Raw genomic sequence first — 16,332 nt, 5'->3', positions numbered from 1 at the left:
AAACTCTCCCTGAACTTTCTTCTGAGCGTCACTCTCCACGAACCTGACCTGGACTAACCACAGGACTTCTCAGCTGCTCCTGAAACACGAACAATGGGTTGGCAGGGCCGAGGATGGCTCATATGTGCGAGTTTTCTCGGATTCGTGGTGGCGGTGAAGAGCATAACGCGAGGGGAACTTTTTCCTTTCGGTCCAAGCGCAAGAGACCAGTTACTAGAACCGGGGAATGACCAGACGCACAAAGTGGAGTTGGAGAAGCCAGTCTTGTTTTATGATGGCACGTTTAACAGCATATTTGTAAGTTAAACCACAGCTTTATACGCTTTTCAGCCACGGTCACCTTTTTAAATAAACGCGTGCTACTGGTTAGAGTGGCCATCGACCTTGCGCAATTGCGCATTCGGGACCCCGGGTGCACGAAATAATGACCGTTGCAACATCTATCTGGGGCAGGGGTATACCTTTCCCCCCGGGTATTTGTAAATATTGGTTTACTTATCACAAAGGCTTCATTGGCTCTTGTGGAATGCGAGTGTCCACACATTCTTACAGCCTCCCCCGAGGTTATCATTTTACTGTGGACCAAAAGACCAAAGTTCTTCAGGAGCTTTGTTTTCAATCCATCCCCAAATATCTAGCATGTAACATAACAAAGATGCTGATGTGTGTGGGGAACATTCCATTAAGGGGGTAACCCAAGTGAGTTTGAGATTCTATGATCAAACTTTCCCTAAAATGTGTTTATAATTTGCTGCTATCATGAGGAACTTTTAAATAAGCTGGAAAAGGCATTTGTAACATTTATGTGAAAGCTGCACCATTGTGTTGGACAGACAAGCAGCCCTTTATTCCCCATGATTCTCCTTTTCAAAGAAAAGTGCTGCATCTTTGTTTTAATTGTGATGCATGTGGGTATCAGAGAGTAATTATGTACAAAAAGATCATTCCTGTTGAAAAGAAAGAAAGGAACTCAGCAGTTAAGCTCACTTTATATTGGCAGTGGCTGATAATGTTTTGCTAAGGCTCTGATATGGTCATCGAAATTACTAAATGTATTGTGATAGATATAAATAGACAGCCTGTGTCACTCTGTAAAAAGACGACTTCCACATTTAATTTGGGAGTTGGAACAGTAACATGCCTGAAGTGAGCAGAACAGTGGTTTGATTTTAGTGGGGGTGTAAGGAGGCAAAAATATGCAGTTAACACAAAAGCCTGTAGTTGACAATACATTTTTAATCCCTCAGAATAAAAAACAAAACAAAAAACAAAACAGTCGGGGGGGGGGGGGTTCCCACAGCTGATTTGATCCAAATTGTCCTGACGTGACCCACCACAAACATATTTTTCAACTGCAATCAAGATTTTTCTTTTAATAGCCTTCGAGACAGTCTGCTGTCTGTGCCCTGTGGGGAGACAGTCACACTTTTCACACAGTTTTTTCTCTCTAATCATTAGGAGGTTTTAGGCATGATTCATATTGCATCAATCCCTGGTATGTTCAGGTAGCCTCAAACTTTAAGAGTCTGTCTTCACTACATCTGCAAGATCAGATTCACTGATCATTTTCACAGCTCTCATTTTTCCAGGAAGTCTCTGTAATGAAGATTAGTGTGCAATCTTCGGGCTCTCTGGGGCTGCTCGTCAGGGGCAAGGACAGGAAATGGTGTTTCTCGGTCAGGAATAGTGCTCTTGTTTTCCCCCGATCAGGAAGTGAAGCAGCCCCGTGTGGAGTGTGTGTTTTTGACATGAGCGCAGGTTTTATGTGTTTTGAAGCAGTAAGTGCGTCAAAAGGCACCTTGTTTGTTCGTTAGCGCTCTTGTTCAACATGGCAGCAGACTTGGATCATTAGTTTAATGAGTTTGGTTTAAAGATCAAAGTGGGTCAGGACTGGACTGGGTTTGCCTCTGCTGTGAATCACTTCCTCATGTGTAGCTGTCCTAGTTATTATAAAGAAAGTCATCCAGAGTTGCAATCAACTTTTTATCCCCATGAACAACTCGAGTTTGTCTTTTCAGATCAACACCAACGGTTTTGTTGCCACAGCAAAGCCAATAAGCGAGTCGACATATCTTGGCAAAATGCCCCCACCGTTTGGCATGATTGCAGCTCTGCAAGGAGACCTGGAAACAAGTGACGCTGTGGGGAAAGTTTACTTCCGTCAGGACAATAGTCCAGAAGTTCTGCGCCAGGCAGCTGAGCACATCAACAGGGCTTTCCCAGAGGACGATGAAGTCAGTCCCAACCATGCTGTGGTGATCACATGGGTAGATGTTGCCACCAGTGAACCAAGTAGAGGAGACAGCATCAACAAGAAGGTAAACATCTCGCTGTTATATAGATGGTTTGAGGTTGAGCTGGTTGTTTACACCTTCTAATGTTTCATCACACAGAGAAACACCTTCCAGCTGGTCCTTGCCTCCCTGGAGAAGTCCACCTATGCTATCCTCCTGTATCCAAGACAGGGGCTGCAGTTCTCCACCACACCAGTAAAGGACAAGAGCGTGATTTTGCATGCTGGCTTCAGTAAGGGTTTGGTGCGGGGTTACTTTCTTTCCAGTCAGGGACCGTACTACCGCACCACCACTGATGACGAGTCATCTATCAGGGCTTTAGCAGAGTAAGTCAGCCGGTGGCTGTCAGCACTGAAACACCATTTCTGACCAGAGGAACAGGTTGAATGATGTCTAAAGAGCAACAGTGTTAACCAAAGTAAACTTTTCCATCCTCATAGAGAGACCAACTCTGGCCTCCGTGGCGTCTGGGTGTATGAGATTGGAACTTATCCCTATTTCACAAACATACATCCAGGTGAGGTCACCGACCTGCCCACTGAGGCCAGTCCGCAGGTAGGCCCTGAAGGCTACGGGGAGGCCCCTGAAGCGAGGGGGCCTGTGTATCCTGATGGACAGCAAGTGGAGTACCCTCCCTATGGGAAAGATGAGGGACAGATCAGCGTCCACACGGTTCAGTATCAGCCACATCAGCCACAGAACCCAGAGGTGGTGGTGGTGGACGACACAGATATAAATGTGGATGGTGAGTCCTCCGGAGAAACATGATCGGTTGGCTCTTCCAGACATTTTCTAACTGTGCTTTTATCCATGATTTTAGTGTTTGCATACAACCTTGGGACATGTGCAAACAACAGAAATAAGTGTTCCCAGTTTGCTGACTGTAAGGACCACTCCAGTGGCTACTGCTGTCACTGCAGGCCTGGCTTCTATGGCAATGGGATACAATGTGTGGCTGAAGGTATGGGTATATTTATTATTACTTCTTGCTCAGCAATATCAGTAACCAATAGCTATGAATAGTTTGGGGCCAAAGCACAACATTTCGGGGGGCTTCAAGTGTAGGTAGTGTATTTTCAAGCCAAAACCTCACCTTTCATTTTCTGTAGTTTTGCTTGTGGTCCAGTCAGTGACTTGAGAGAATAATGGAGCTGAGAGATGATATTTACAACCAGACCCTTTCACAATTTGCATATTGATCCAGAAAATGAAAAACTAAATGTGATCATGTGTTCCGCCTCTTTCGCCCTCTTTGATACTTGGAACCAAAGCCAGCTTATTTGGGATTGATCAGTTCTACTCAGCAATGCCCCTGGCCTCAAAATCACGTCCTTTCCTTCAGATTCTGCATTCAAATGTTTTATAGAGATATGTGGTTCATTGAAATGGAGCCATGGCTCCTGTGAGATTAAACATTTTAGCTAACTGGAACCCATTTTGGTGGCATGGTGGTGCAGTGGTCAACACTCTCGCCTCACAGCAAGATTTGAGCCCCGGCTAAAGCACGGGATCTTTCTGTGTGGAGTCTCCATGTTCTCCCTGTGCCTGCGTGGGTTCTCTCTGGTACTCCGGCCTCCTCCCACAGTCCAAAGACATGCAAATGGGGAGGAGGTTAATTGATACTCTAAATTGACCGTAGGTGTGACTGTGTGTGAGTGGTTGTCTGTCTATACGTGCTGGCCCTGCATTGGACTGGCGACCCGTCCAGGGTGAACCCCGCCTCTCGCCTGAAGGCTGCTGGGATAGGCTCCAGCCCCTCCACAACCCTTAACAGGACAAGGGGAAGAAAATGGATGGATGGATGGATGGATGGAACCCGTTTTGAGCTTTTGTGATAACAGTATAAGTAGTGCGGTGTGGTTATGTTGGATTGAAGTTAACTGCAATGATTTATTCAACTGTCTTTAGAAATGTAGTTATAGGTTTTTCCTGTGTTGCCAAACCGCGCTTTAGCTTCACTTGCTAATAAAAACAATAGCTAGAGTGGTTAGCTAAATTAATTAAATACCCGATAGAAATCTCACATTTGCTGTAGCTCAGCTTTAATATTATATCGTGTTAATAATTGAGCTCAAAACATTTGGTAGTTTCAGTTCTTTCTTCTGAGGGTTTGCTCACACAACTCCTGAGGCTTAATCCTGGGCTATTTTGTCATTTATGCTTTACGCTCGTTTCACAGGGAAGCCTCAGAGGATGAACGGTAAAGTGCATGGACAAGTTTATGTGGGCAACTCTCCCACACCGGAGACGTTCACAGGCAATGATCTCCACTCATACGTTGTGGTGAATGATGGCCGCTCCTATGTGGCCATCAGTGACATCCCTTACACCGTTGGCCCCTCGCTGCAGCCCCTGTCGGCCCTGGGTGGTGTGATTGGGTGGGCCTTTGCTCTGGAGCAGCCTGGCTTCAAGAATGGCTTCAGTATCATCGGTGAGAGGAAGATTTCTACAGCTGCACTAACAACAATATCTAATATCTACCAGCATCTTGCGTTTGTCTTGGCTTGATAGTAACAAAAGAAAAAGAGAATACATTCATAAAACTCTGTTTACAAGAGTTGGTGCCGCTGCAAGAACAGCCACACAGCTGCAGTTGTACTTTCTCAGTCCAGCTGAATTCCGCTCACATTACCTCAGCTGGGACAGATGGGGGGTGACTTAAGTTCATCCAAGGCCAGAGTTTTCAAGTTAACCTCCTCATCCTCTGTAGGGGGGGAGTTCACACGGCAGGCTGAAGTGACCTTTCTGCCAGGGAATGAGAAGCTGACCATCAGGCAGGAGTTCAAAGGCATCGATGAGCATGACCACCTTGTGGTGAGCACCACCCTGGAAGGCCGGCTCCCTGAGGTGCCTCAGGGCGCCACCGTGGAGATCAACCCTTACTCTGAGATCTACCAGTACAGCAACCACTGTAAGACTCAGTGACCAGAGAAGATGATTGAATTATAAAACATGGAGAATTTCACTTTATCACATCATTCACATTATTTTAACATTTTCCAAAACTTTAGAGGAACAATCTTGTACACATTTTGACCTAATAATCTTGTATTTCAGTGATCACCTCCTCCTCTACTCGGGACTATGTGGTGAACTTGCCCGACGGCTCCTCTGAGACCAGGACATACCAGTGGAGGCAGACCATCTCCTTCCAGGGTTGCCAGCATGATGAGTCTTTAAGAGACATGAAACCCACCCAGATGCTCAATGTGGACCAGGTCTTTGTCATGTTTGACGCTAATAACGAGCTCATCCGCTTCGCCATGAGCAACAAGATTGGGGACATCAATGGTGAGGTCATACAGAGTATTCTTGTCTTCCTGTTTTGTCCTGAGCTCATTTTCTTCCTAGATCCCAACATACAACATCCTGACTTAGAGACAGTATTGTTATTTGGCATAAACATTAATTAGATATTAACAACACTCTCTAAATTACATCTTCCTTTGTAAGGAGGAGATCCAGAGGAGAACCCCTGTTTCACTGGGAGGCATGGCTGTGATACCAACGCCATCTGCCGGGCTGGACAGGAGACCCAGTTCACCTGCCAGTGTGCTGCCGGCTTCAACGGTGATGGACGCACATGCTACGGTAGGAAATTTGACACGTGAAAAAAAAGTGTGCAGGAAGGAGGAGTTATTTTTATTTTCCGCCTGCAAGCTGTTGGAAGTCAGTTTGCTCAACAGACATTTTTTAATTGGCACAGACCCTCCACAGCCTTCCTTCCTTCCTGGGGAACTGGACAATCTGGTCCATTAGCAAAGGGAGTCACACATGGTAAACAAAGAGTCCCTCTGCTCAAAAGACCAGGTTAACGTATCCAGCGTGATCCTCATTCCCAGAAAAGTTCCATACAACCAGCGCTGTATAGTGACAGGAAGTGCTGCGGGGCACATCGAGTAGAAAGAGGAAGGATGTATTTCAGACAGATGCTATCTGGAAACCTTCGTAATTAAGAAATCTAATTAAGCTCTTTTCTCTGATCTCTGGACATCTGATGACAGATTTGACAAATCCAGACTTCAGAGCTCCAAACTCGTAGGTCTGATGCGGCAGTTATTAACATATGTTAATTGGCTCTTATCTCTGTCAGACATTGATGAGTGCAGAGAAAATCCTCAGATCTGCGGCTCCCACGCTATCTGCAACAACCAGCCTGGGACCTTCCGCTGTGAATGTGTAGATGGGTATCAGTTTGGCAGTGATGGGCAGACCTGCATTGGTAAGTGCTGTTTGTGTGCTGCTAGTACAACTTCAATTACATGTGCTAGGATTCTTGCGTGACAGTTTACAAGCATAAACTATACTGATATGACTTAAATGTTGTATTAAATAGATAAAACGTGTGTATACTGACTTACCCTACTTACACACAACCCTTGTGATTTCAGATAATCTCATATAAAGTGTAATTAGGTCTCATGCGCTCAGCTCACGTTGGACGTGACAAATCAAAAATGCGCTCAGATGGATTTCATGGTCTCCTCCTCAGAGGTCCATCGACCGAGCGATGCCTGTGAAGAGGGCACCCATACCTGTGACATTCCCGAGCGTGCTCAGTGCAGCTACACCGGGGGCTCCTCCTACATCTGCTCCTGCTTGCCAGGGTTCATAGGAGATGGCCGAGTCTGCGAAGGTAAAGCATAGTGACAAAAAAACATGGACTTTAATCGTGACTGGATAACCATCTGCTCAAGACTGGGGGAGGTGAGACGAGTTACATAACAGTCCCGCAGTAAGTGAGCAGTGAAACATGGGAAACAGATGGGTATTTCATGAGTGGAGGTCCAGATTTGCAGTGTAGTTGTTTTGGCTGTACCACAATATCGCTCATTCATAGATTCCACTCTTCGCTTGTCTCTCACATGGTTTTCTGCACTCAGAGGCCAGTTTCAGCCACAGACTGACCCAGATTATACACTACAGGCCTGACCAAAAAAGGAATCTACAAAAGACATATAAACATATTTCTGATTCTTCTGTGTCCACACTCTTTTGCTCCTGCCTCAAGACATAGACGAGTGCCAGCCTGGTAGGTGTCACCAGGACGCCGTGTGCTATAACACCCAAGGATCCTTTACCTGCCAGTGTAGGCCAGGTTACTATGGTGACGGCTTCAACTGCGCTCCAGGTAAGTCTTGTGGAGGGGACATTTTTTCCATTCAGTCTGGTAACAATCAGCCAGCCACAGCTGAAACAAGTGTACTGTGGCTGTCTACAATGGGAGTTTTGACAGTTGGGCCATAGTTTTCTTTGATGGAGTTGCAGACTCTATAATAGAAAAATGCAAAACAGATCCTTTTCCGTTCTCACCATTGTTTATTCTACCCATTTGTGCAAGAGGAGTTCTTGGAAGTGAGTTCCTCGCCAGAATCATCTGGTGCCAGCTGGAGCCTGTTTTTCATTTTCTCCCGGTATCAGTAGGAATTTACCACATCTTGTGTGAGATGTGTGAGATTTTGTGTAACCAAATATAGATGAGCTCATGCGTGGGGTTGTGACACTGTCTCTGGGAATTTGTGTTCATTCAGCTGTGAGTCTCTATTCTCCTCAGAGAGAACGAAAACGAGATGTCAGAGCCACAGAGACAGCCTTCTGGCGGTCACAGAGTTTGGTCCGCGGGGTCCCCGGCCTTCCGTCGGACAGTACATCCCCACATGTGATGACAATGGTGCCTATGAACCCATGCAGTGCCACGGCAGCACAGGACACTGCTGGTGTGTGGATCGAAATGGGCAGGAGATCCCAGGGACTCGCTCTGGGCCCGGCAGTACACCAATGTGTAAGTAAATGACAAAGAGTTGAGCAGCAACACGGGACCTGGAAAACAGCTACACTTTAGATATTAGTGATTTTCCCCTCTTGATTATTCAATGTTAACCTATTAGGCATCGACCATGGTGGGGTGCCACCCCCTATTGGACCCACCCCTAGACCTGATATCCACCCCCTGCCTCCAGGAACAAACCTGTTGTATGCCCAGAGCGGCAGGATAGAGCACGTTCCTCTGGAAGGTTATGACATGAAGAAAGACGACGCCAAGGCTATCCTTCATCTGCCTGTAAGCTTCTTTACATTCAAATGTCTTGTACAGAGGAAGTACAAGCAGGTTGGGAGGATTTATATATATTTTTTTAATGTTTTTCTGTTGGTGGGAGCCGGTTAAAAAAGTCTGTCTGTTTGGTTGTAATACCATTTTTTGAAAATCACGTGGGGGGGGGGGGGATTATTTTATGACACTGTTACCATTAAAATCAGATAAGCTAAGCTTTATAAATAAACAGCTGAACAACAGAAGCAATGTATGAATGATGCTTAAAAAAAAAGCCGCAACCTAGTTGTGTCAGTGGCAGTTGAGGAAGAACTCCAAATTTGTCTCCACCGTGTGATCAGCCAGATGGTAACAGAGGAAACAGCAATAGCTTTTATGAATTGCTGCTTTGTGCTGAAACAACAAATCATCCTCGTACTTTTGTCCCTTCAGGCAACAAAAGAATCGTGAAAGTTTGAAACTTCTGTTTATTTATTTTTTTTTATTTTTAGGAAATCTTAGGTTTCATCCCCACGATTTTTTGTCAAAATCAGCAGGCATGGAGAGATCATGAAGGAATACTTTGGAGAGGATATTTTTGGGAAATGTGTGTCGTAACAGTTTAGATTCAGTGGTAAAGACTTCAAGAGTGTGGTGCAGTGAAACTGCTGCACTAATCCTTGTTCCAGCTATGCGAAATACCAAATCTGCTGCATGCATTCTCAGCTTGCACTTTATTGGTGGCACATGGTGACATTCACACTAATTGCTAACATCAGTTCAGCGTCTTTGGATTTAAAATCGGTATTTCTTGTTACGCTGATTCCCACTCCAGCTGGCCTGAAGTCTGTTCAAGCTCGTCCTCAGTGTGTGGCTCTGTTTGTTGAGATATATGTCTAGACGTTGGTGTAACAGAAACATCTGCTTCATGCCCCCCCCCCCCCAACCGCTTCTATTTAGCTAAATACACTTCAAAGTTGGCTACTTGTTGACCTCTTCCCTCACAGGAAAAAGTCGTCATCGGCGTGGCTTACGACTGTGTGGAGAAAATGGTCTACTGGACAGAAATCACATCGCCGTCGATCAGCAAAGCCAGCCTCCAGGGAGGAGAGCCCATGGTCGTCATTCGATCAGGTAAAATCACTTTCATTTCCTACGCCTGTGTGATTTAGGAGACTGCGAAGCAAATATGTTTAAATTGTGGCTTTTATTGTTCTTGTCAAAGACCTGGACAGCCCCGAGGGTATCGCCATCGACCACCTGGGCCGAACAATGTTCTGGACGGATTCTGTGAAGGATCGAATCGAGGTGGCCTCTTTAGACGGATCCCAGCGACGTGTCATTGTTGACTCTGATCTGGTCAACCCCCGCGCCATTATTGCTGACCCCCCCAATGGGTGTGTAATGAAACTTTTTTTTTTTGGAGAATTTTAACCTGTTATTAGTACCAGGGGTTCTTAGATTTTGGAGTAAAATGTTGAAACTAGAAGGGTTGTTTCTTTAACAAAAAACAAAGGGGGTATGGAACCAGTATGGGGGCGACTGGTTTGGTTTCCCATGTTGCCCGTGTTGGGTGTCCCTACATGGGTCTGTCAGTGAGAAGCTGGATGAGGGTTTGCGTCCTGGTCTGTGTCCTTGGGGAAGAGTAAACAGAGTGTAAAAGGGTGATCATGCCACATACACTCATCCCCCTGGTGAAAATCCTCACTGTCGGGTGAAAAATGTGACCAATGACTTGAAGTATGATGGTGGAAGTGTGGTGATCCATAGTGTTCCCTCGAGCAGAGGGCAGAGGGGGTGAACCCCCCACTCGGAAAGCTCGGTGGGGTGAATTGGTGATGTACAACTGGTGAGTGGTGGGAAAAATGGGAGGAAAGAAGGCAAAGCAAAAAGAGATTTCACGTATGAGGGACAGAAACCACCAGTATCTCGATATCCAGGGATCAAATATGTAACTTGTTAGCCACAAAGAAAAAAGTCATCTTTGATCAGCTACCGTTAAGAACCACCATCAATTATTTAAAAGATCAATCTCTTACAACAGCAATCTGTACTGGGCCGACTGGAACCGAGAATCCCCGAAGATCGAGACATCTTACATGGATGGGTCGAATAGAAGGGTGCTGGTGAAGAACGATCTGGGCCTGCCAAACGGCCTGACCTACGACCCCCAGAGCGCTGTTCTTTGTTGGGCAGATGCAGGTGACTTGGGCAGAAACAGTTACTCAATGATGTGATACCTGCTTTACTAAAACCCCGATCACTTGCTTGCAGGCACGCATAAAATAGAATGCATGAGCCCTGGCAGGGGCGACCGCAGACAGGTTGCAGAGGGGATTCAGTACCCCTTTGGAATGACAGCTTTTGGAAAGAACATCTACTACACTGACTGGAGCAGGTTTGTATTATCATGTCATTTTGAAGTAGTTGTAGTACATATTATACTAATGCTTGTGTGTGTCATGTGGACAATACTACTTAATGTACAAATGTTTCTCTCATGAAAGTGATTTAGATACTTACTGCACATTGGAATTAAGAGGCTTGACATTGATAAAATAGAGCTAAAGCATCAAGGACATAAAGCACCCTTTATCCATGGTCCCGCTGCATGGTCAAAATGGAGTTCTGTTGAAGTCGAGGTGGTAGAGGTTGGGTCAAAGGTCAAGAAGCACCCCACACTTCAGCATTGCACAGAAAACCCTGGAGCCTTGATGTTCTCGCAGGCTCGGACACTCCCAGCTTGAAATTGTGGAGCTTTTTTCACATGCAGCTGATTCTGTAAGTTAGCCAGCAGTGTTCAGCAGGCGGGGGTTGGGACGTCTATTTGTGTGTATGCGTGTGTGTGTGTGAGTGTGTGTGTGTTTGTGTGTGTGAGTGTGGAGGGTTAGGAGGCATCTTAAAAGTGGCAGCTGCTTGCAATTTCTCAGCCTCAGCGTCTGTGAATGACCTGCCCAGGGCCTCCCTCTGATCTCGCCAGGCCTGCCTTTTGCCTCGCAAGAGAAGGTTGAGAGGTTGTGTGTGTCGGGGGGGGGGGCAAACCTACACTCATTGTTACTCATTCTCGACTTTATACAAAACATGGGCAGTTCACTAACATTTCTTCCAATATTGCTAAACTCTTGTGCTGTTTACAACAGGGATGCTGTGGTTGCAGTGGACCGCTATGCTGGCAGGGAGTCTGACGAGTTCCAGCCGCAGAAACGCACCAAGTTATATGGGATTACCACAGTTTACTCCCAGTGTCCTTCAGGTACAGTTGCAATATGACCATATCTTCACCTTAAAATAATTACGCTTAAGTAAAGTCAGCAAATGTTGATTGAAATTCTCAGTCATTTGTGTATCACAGCGCTGCTGAAGAGCCTTCCTTAGAGACAACTTTTGGGATACCTTTGATTTAGTTAGCGGAAGTTTTACTCTTTGGGATCCAACAAGGCCTGTTTCATGACCTCTGCGCCCTCTCCTTCTGAGTTCATATTGTGATGTCATAAAAAAAAAAAGTCTTCCCCAACCTGAAAGCAAGAGGAGGAATTCTGCAGCCTGCATTCATCTTTCACTGGAGGAATGACTGATGTTACTGGGTGCATAGCAGCACCAGACCTCATCCTCCCTTCTAGATAAGGCAAGGGAATGTGGAGACCTGGGAGAGGGCCTCCAACATCTGGAGTTTCCTAAGTATTTCCTTTAAGTGTGTATAAATCTGTTGACCAAACAGTGAAGAGCCAGTTTCCTGCCACTTTGTGCTATGACGACTTATAATTTCTATTAAACAAAGAAACCCCACTGTGTGTCTGCTCCCCTTCCCACCAGGACAAAACTACTGCGCAGTGAACAACGGGGGCTGCACCCACCTCTGTTTAGCAACACCGAACGGCCGCTCCTGCAAATGTCCTGACAACGCAATCGGCGTGAGCTGTGTGGAGGGAGACAGCGGGTACTGAAAGGAGGCAGCTGACCTATGAGAGATCACACTGTTTGGATGTTTGACCACAAGTTAGGAGCCACTCAGCATTACTAAACTATAGCTGCTGAAAAAGCCACTGAAAAACCCCCGAGGTGAACTTACTGTGCCTTTTATTGCTCAGTGTTATACTTATCTATATTTTACATCTTCCATCGCCTTTATACAATCCCAACTGACATATAGAATTGTAAATACATACACTATTGTGTTGACCATTTTCCTGAGTGCACAGAGACTGAGAATTAAACTCAAGGGATGAATAAATTAATGTGAAATTCATTACAGCGGCGCATGAAGTCATCTCCTGTCGGTTGTGGCGTGATGGATAAGGCTAATTCATGGAAGTTTAATCTTGAAATAGGATTGAGTGTTTCTGTATGAGATGGTGGGATGAGGTTACATGCTGGGCAGCAAATGAATAAACAGTTTTTCTAACATGGTCTGCCGTGCGTGTGTGTGTGTGTGTGTGTGTGTGTGTGTGTGTGTGTGTGTGTGTGTGTGCGCGCGCGCATGTAGCTTCAACGTCAGAAGAGTGACATCTTGTGTCAGCAAGGGTTTATTACCATTGTATCTTTCCATATACGGATGAATAAATTACCAGTCTGAGTGTTAGAGCCATATTTACTGGGTTAAAATGGTTCTGCACGGGTTAGTAGCAAAGAAGTGGAAACAATCGTGTGTTGTGAAAGAAGTTGCTGCATATTCTTGTGTGAAATTATACTGAGTGACGTCCACAAACTGTGACGCTTTCAAGGCAAAGGGAGACTCTTGTTGACGTCAATGCTGCATTAATGTGTCACACAGACATCCTACATTTGTGTCATGGATACAAAAACAGTCACGGTCACACGATGTGACGGCTGGATCTTGCTGTTTTATTTTGGTTTTGTTATTGCTTTGCTTGAAAAACGACTTAATAGTTACTAAACCACTGAGGAGTTTTCAATATAGTTGCTGATAATTAAAATGTTGAATCAACTGCCTTAATTAGATTAGACGCAGTTTTGAAAAATTAACGTTACCGATAAACGTTGAAAATAATTACCACACCCAAGCTTGTGACGTGTCCTCTACTCGCAAGAAGTACTTAAGAGAATAAAACGTAGCCAAATCTGTTACTAGGCTGACAGACTCTGACACTTTGTTTTTACAGAGAGTTTCTAAACGCACCGCCATTCCGTGAACGAGATACTTTGATTGACAAGGGAATGGCTCGTGTGTCATCCAATTGGAAACAATCGGGAGTATGCGGGGACGTCACCGATAGAAGCACTAAGTTGATAAGCCCTCAATCTTGTCTGCCAGGACATTTTTTCCAAGCCGTCAGTAATGGAACTAAATGAACATTTTCTGGGACTTTTTTCTAGTTTGTGTTCTAAATTTGTACATCTTACCGTGTGTCTGCATTTATTTGCTGTAAATATCTTTTTACCTGTCAAAATCGAACCGTGCAATCGGCGACTGACCGAAATGATGAATTTAGCCATCCCCGCCTGCCGAGCGAACACATTATGAAATTCCATCTACAAAAATTGACGTCCAATGTAACTGTTGTCACAAGATCTTTTGTCAACTGCTGGCGTAACAGGTGGGTGTACCGTTTTTGCAATTGAGACGGGTGATGGAATTGCCTTACAAGTCAAAACGCAGGGCTTATTTACCACAGAACTCACAGCTTAGTGGCTAGCATTAGCTGGCTTTAATTTATGGAAAAAACAGGTATGTATGACGATTAAAATCAATGTATACCTTTATCGTGCAGCTGGATTTTAATCACGTAAAAAATATGCTAGTGAAGCACATGGTTAATTTAGTGAAGGTAGTTAAAATGTTCTCGTTTCTCAGTGCTTCACAAACAGTTTTGACAGCTTACATTACGGTGTGATGCTACAGGAAACAGCTAACGCTAGCTAAATATTTACTGTTTGTTTGGAGCAGGTTGTACTGCTTTGAAGTGTAGCAGCTCTGGAGCTAATGTGGGAAATTAGACAAATATTATATTGGAAATATCGAAGTTTCTCGTGTCTGACATGCAGTCAAGCTAACCAGACCAGTTCATTGATTCTCCGGCCAGAGCTTTCGATGTAAACACTCACCGACGAATGATAGTTGTAATTACTGACAATACGAAGGCTAAAATACAGGTTTTACTCAACGCTGAGTAAGGAAATCCTGACAAGGCCCAACATAATCATCTTGCTTTGGTATATTATAGTTTAAATAAATTCATTTTTCCTCTTCATTAAAGTTAATCATGTAAAATACGCAATCATGTTGTTTTTCTGTAGATTTTGTCACCATACATAGATAATTTTTTTTATAAATTATTTTTTAAAAACATTTAATTTTTGGACTAATGCTGAGCATTTAAATACGTGTATTGGTGCTACTATAAGATTTTATGTATTTTTTTTTTTACTCAAAAGAGGGATAGTTGTTGAATGTTTTTGTTAATTTTTCTCAAAATTTTGTTTCAGAAGTCCAGCATGATGGAATCCCTAGCATCTTACTGCTAGTTCTACACGTTTGACTGTTAGATTGGATACAATATCATACCTATCATTTGCTTTGACTATATATTTTGTGTATGGTAATCAAATGCCTTTGCATTACAGTAAATGTGCACTGCCATAATTGATTAATACCATGATTTGAATTTAAAGTGGCATCCATACTTATATATGTGGGTGGTTTAAACTTTACTCGTTCGAGTATTGTTATTAACTATTGTAATGTTTACAGGGGCACAGTTTAACGCAAACGAATCATGTGCTTTTATTTTGAAAACAAATGTTTATACCGGAAAAAGCTATCTTGAGAACTGCCTGCTGACTTCACGCGGGGTCCGTTACATACCAGCTAGCTACCAAGCTAGCTAAATCTATAGCCAGGATTCGGTTTGTTTTGGTGCAGTCGCCGAATGTCCGGCTTGAGTGGCCGAAGTTGCGGGTTGAAGTCTGGTTCAAGTGCGTCATATATACTGGTTTAATTCCCTGGACAAGAGCCGAATGTCTGCGAAGTAAGGAAGACTTTGCTAACAACAAATGCCACTTTGTGTATTTCTGTGCAGATGCCCCGTTTAAAAGCGGAAAAGCAGCGCGGTGACTCATGGATCTGCTATGAACGACTCGGGACAACACTGGGGCATTCGGACGGTGCTGGTCAGGGCACTTTGGAGGGACATTCAGGTACTATCCAGCGGTCCCTGACTTCCTCAACTCCTTGATTGGCGTTGCACCTGGAGGTGTGGACAACATGGCCAGCCCACCGCAGACAGATCTGTCATATGCGTGGGAAAAGTACATGGACTGTCGGCTTCAGGGAGCGGACCTGCAGGTCGGTGTTAATTACATGAACTTAACTCATGTGGCTCTTTCTGAGTGGTGGTTGCTTTAACGTACTTGTCACTTGGAAGACTGTGAGGTGGGGGGCCGGTGTCTAGGGAACTCTCAAAAAGTGTTAATATCACTTTTTTCCTTAAATTAAAGTCCTTCACAGATCAAAATAGTTTCATTTTGTAGAGTGAAGTGAGTTTGACACTTGAGCTGTTTTCATAATTTCTCTGGGATCCCTGTAAATCTGATTTAAAAGTTAAAGTACAGTTACATCCTTAATATTCTGGTCCAAAATTCATCAGACCCAGGACCTTTGAAGCCTCCAGGTCAATGAGATTATTTATATTTATCTTCAGATAAAACAGCTTTTCCCTTTGTTTGAGTGTTTGATTTGATGATATGCTTGGTTGTGTTGTCTGATCAAATTTTTAATTTGCCGCACCCTATAATGTGAAGGGACTCACTTCTAAGAAGTTGTAGGGTGCTTTGCTTGATTCCGAGCGGAATAAAATGCTTTTCCTCTCGTCCGACAATAGCAAACATTGTTCAAGAAATTGCTTCAGTCTTGTTACAATTTAAGCTGCCTAACTTACTTTCCTTTTTCACAGTAAATGAGCGTGAGTTGCAAAATGCTGTGTAAACCGAGAACAGTTTTACACCTGTAACAAAGACGCCGATATTTTAATTCTGCTCTACTTGATTTCT

General features: G+C 44.3%; 2 protein-coding genes across 5 annotated transcripts in view; both read left to right on the top strand.

Moving 5' to 3' along the window:
- Positions 1 to 12,748, top strand: nid1a (nidogen 1a). Its single transcript, XM_086180052.1, has 20 exons — positions 1 to 297; positions 2,019 to 2,318; positions 2,394 to 2,620; positions 2,735 to 3,039; positions 3,115 to 3,255; positions 4,474 to 4,725; positions 5,005 to 5,205; positions 5,352 to 5,585; positions 5,748 to 5,885; positions 6,388 to 6,516; positions 6,787 to 6,930; positions 7,306 to 7,425; positions 7,849 to 8,076; positions 8,183 to 8,355; positions 9,333 to 9,459; positions 9,551 to 9,722; positions 10,370 to 10,527; positions 10,600 to 10,723; positions 11,466 to 11,578; positions 12,139 to 12,748. The coding sequence occupies exons 1-20, from the start codon at positions 94 to 96 to the stop codon at positions 12,267 to 12,269; spliced, it is 3,621 nt and encodes a 1,206-aa protein (XP_086036178.1). The 5' UTR covers positions 1 to 93; the 3' UTR covers positions 12,270 to 12,748.
- A 1,196-nt stretch (positions 12,749 to 13,944) lies between these two features.
- Positions 13,945 to 16,332, top strand: part of lyst (lysosomal trafficking regulator) — a 58,955-nt gene continuing 56,567 nt past the window's right edge. For 3 of the 4 annotated variants that reach the window (XM_086179816.1, XM_086179814.1, XM_086179819.1), the window contains exons 1-2: positions 15,124 to 15,258; positions 15,363 to 15,628. In XM_086179816.1, coding sequence (XP_086035942.1) covers positions 15,548 to 15,628 — 81 coding nt within the window. In that variant the 5' untranslated portion in view covers positions 15,124 to 15,258; positions 15,363 to 15,547. Of the gene's footprint in view, positions 14,012 to 15,123; positions 15,259 to 15,362; positions 15,629 to 16,332 lie in introns of those variants that run through there. The other variant, XM_086179815.1, reaches the window with a different exon arrangement.

Source organism: Aulostomus chinensis, chromosome 16 (assembly GCF_037954235.1).
Source record: "Aulostomus chinensis isolate RoL2024-O1b breed Wild chromosome 16, RoL_Achi_v1.0, whole genome shotgun sequence".
Lineage (NCBI taxonomy): Eukaryota > Metazoa > Chordata > Actinopteri > Syngnathiformes > Aulostomidae > Aulostomus > Aulostomus chinensis.
This window is presented reverse-complemented; position numbering and strand designations above follow the sequence as displayed.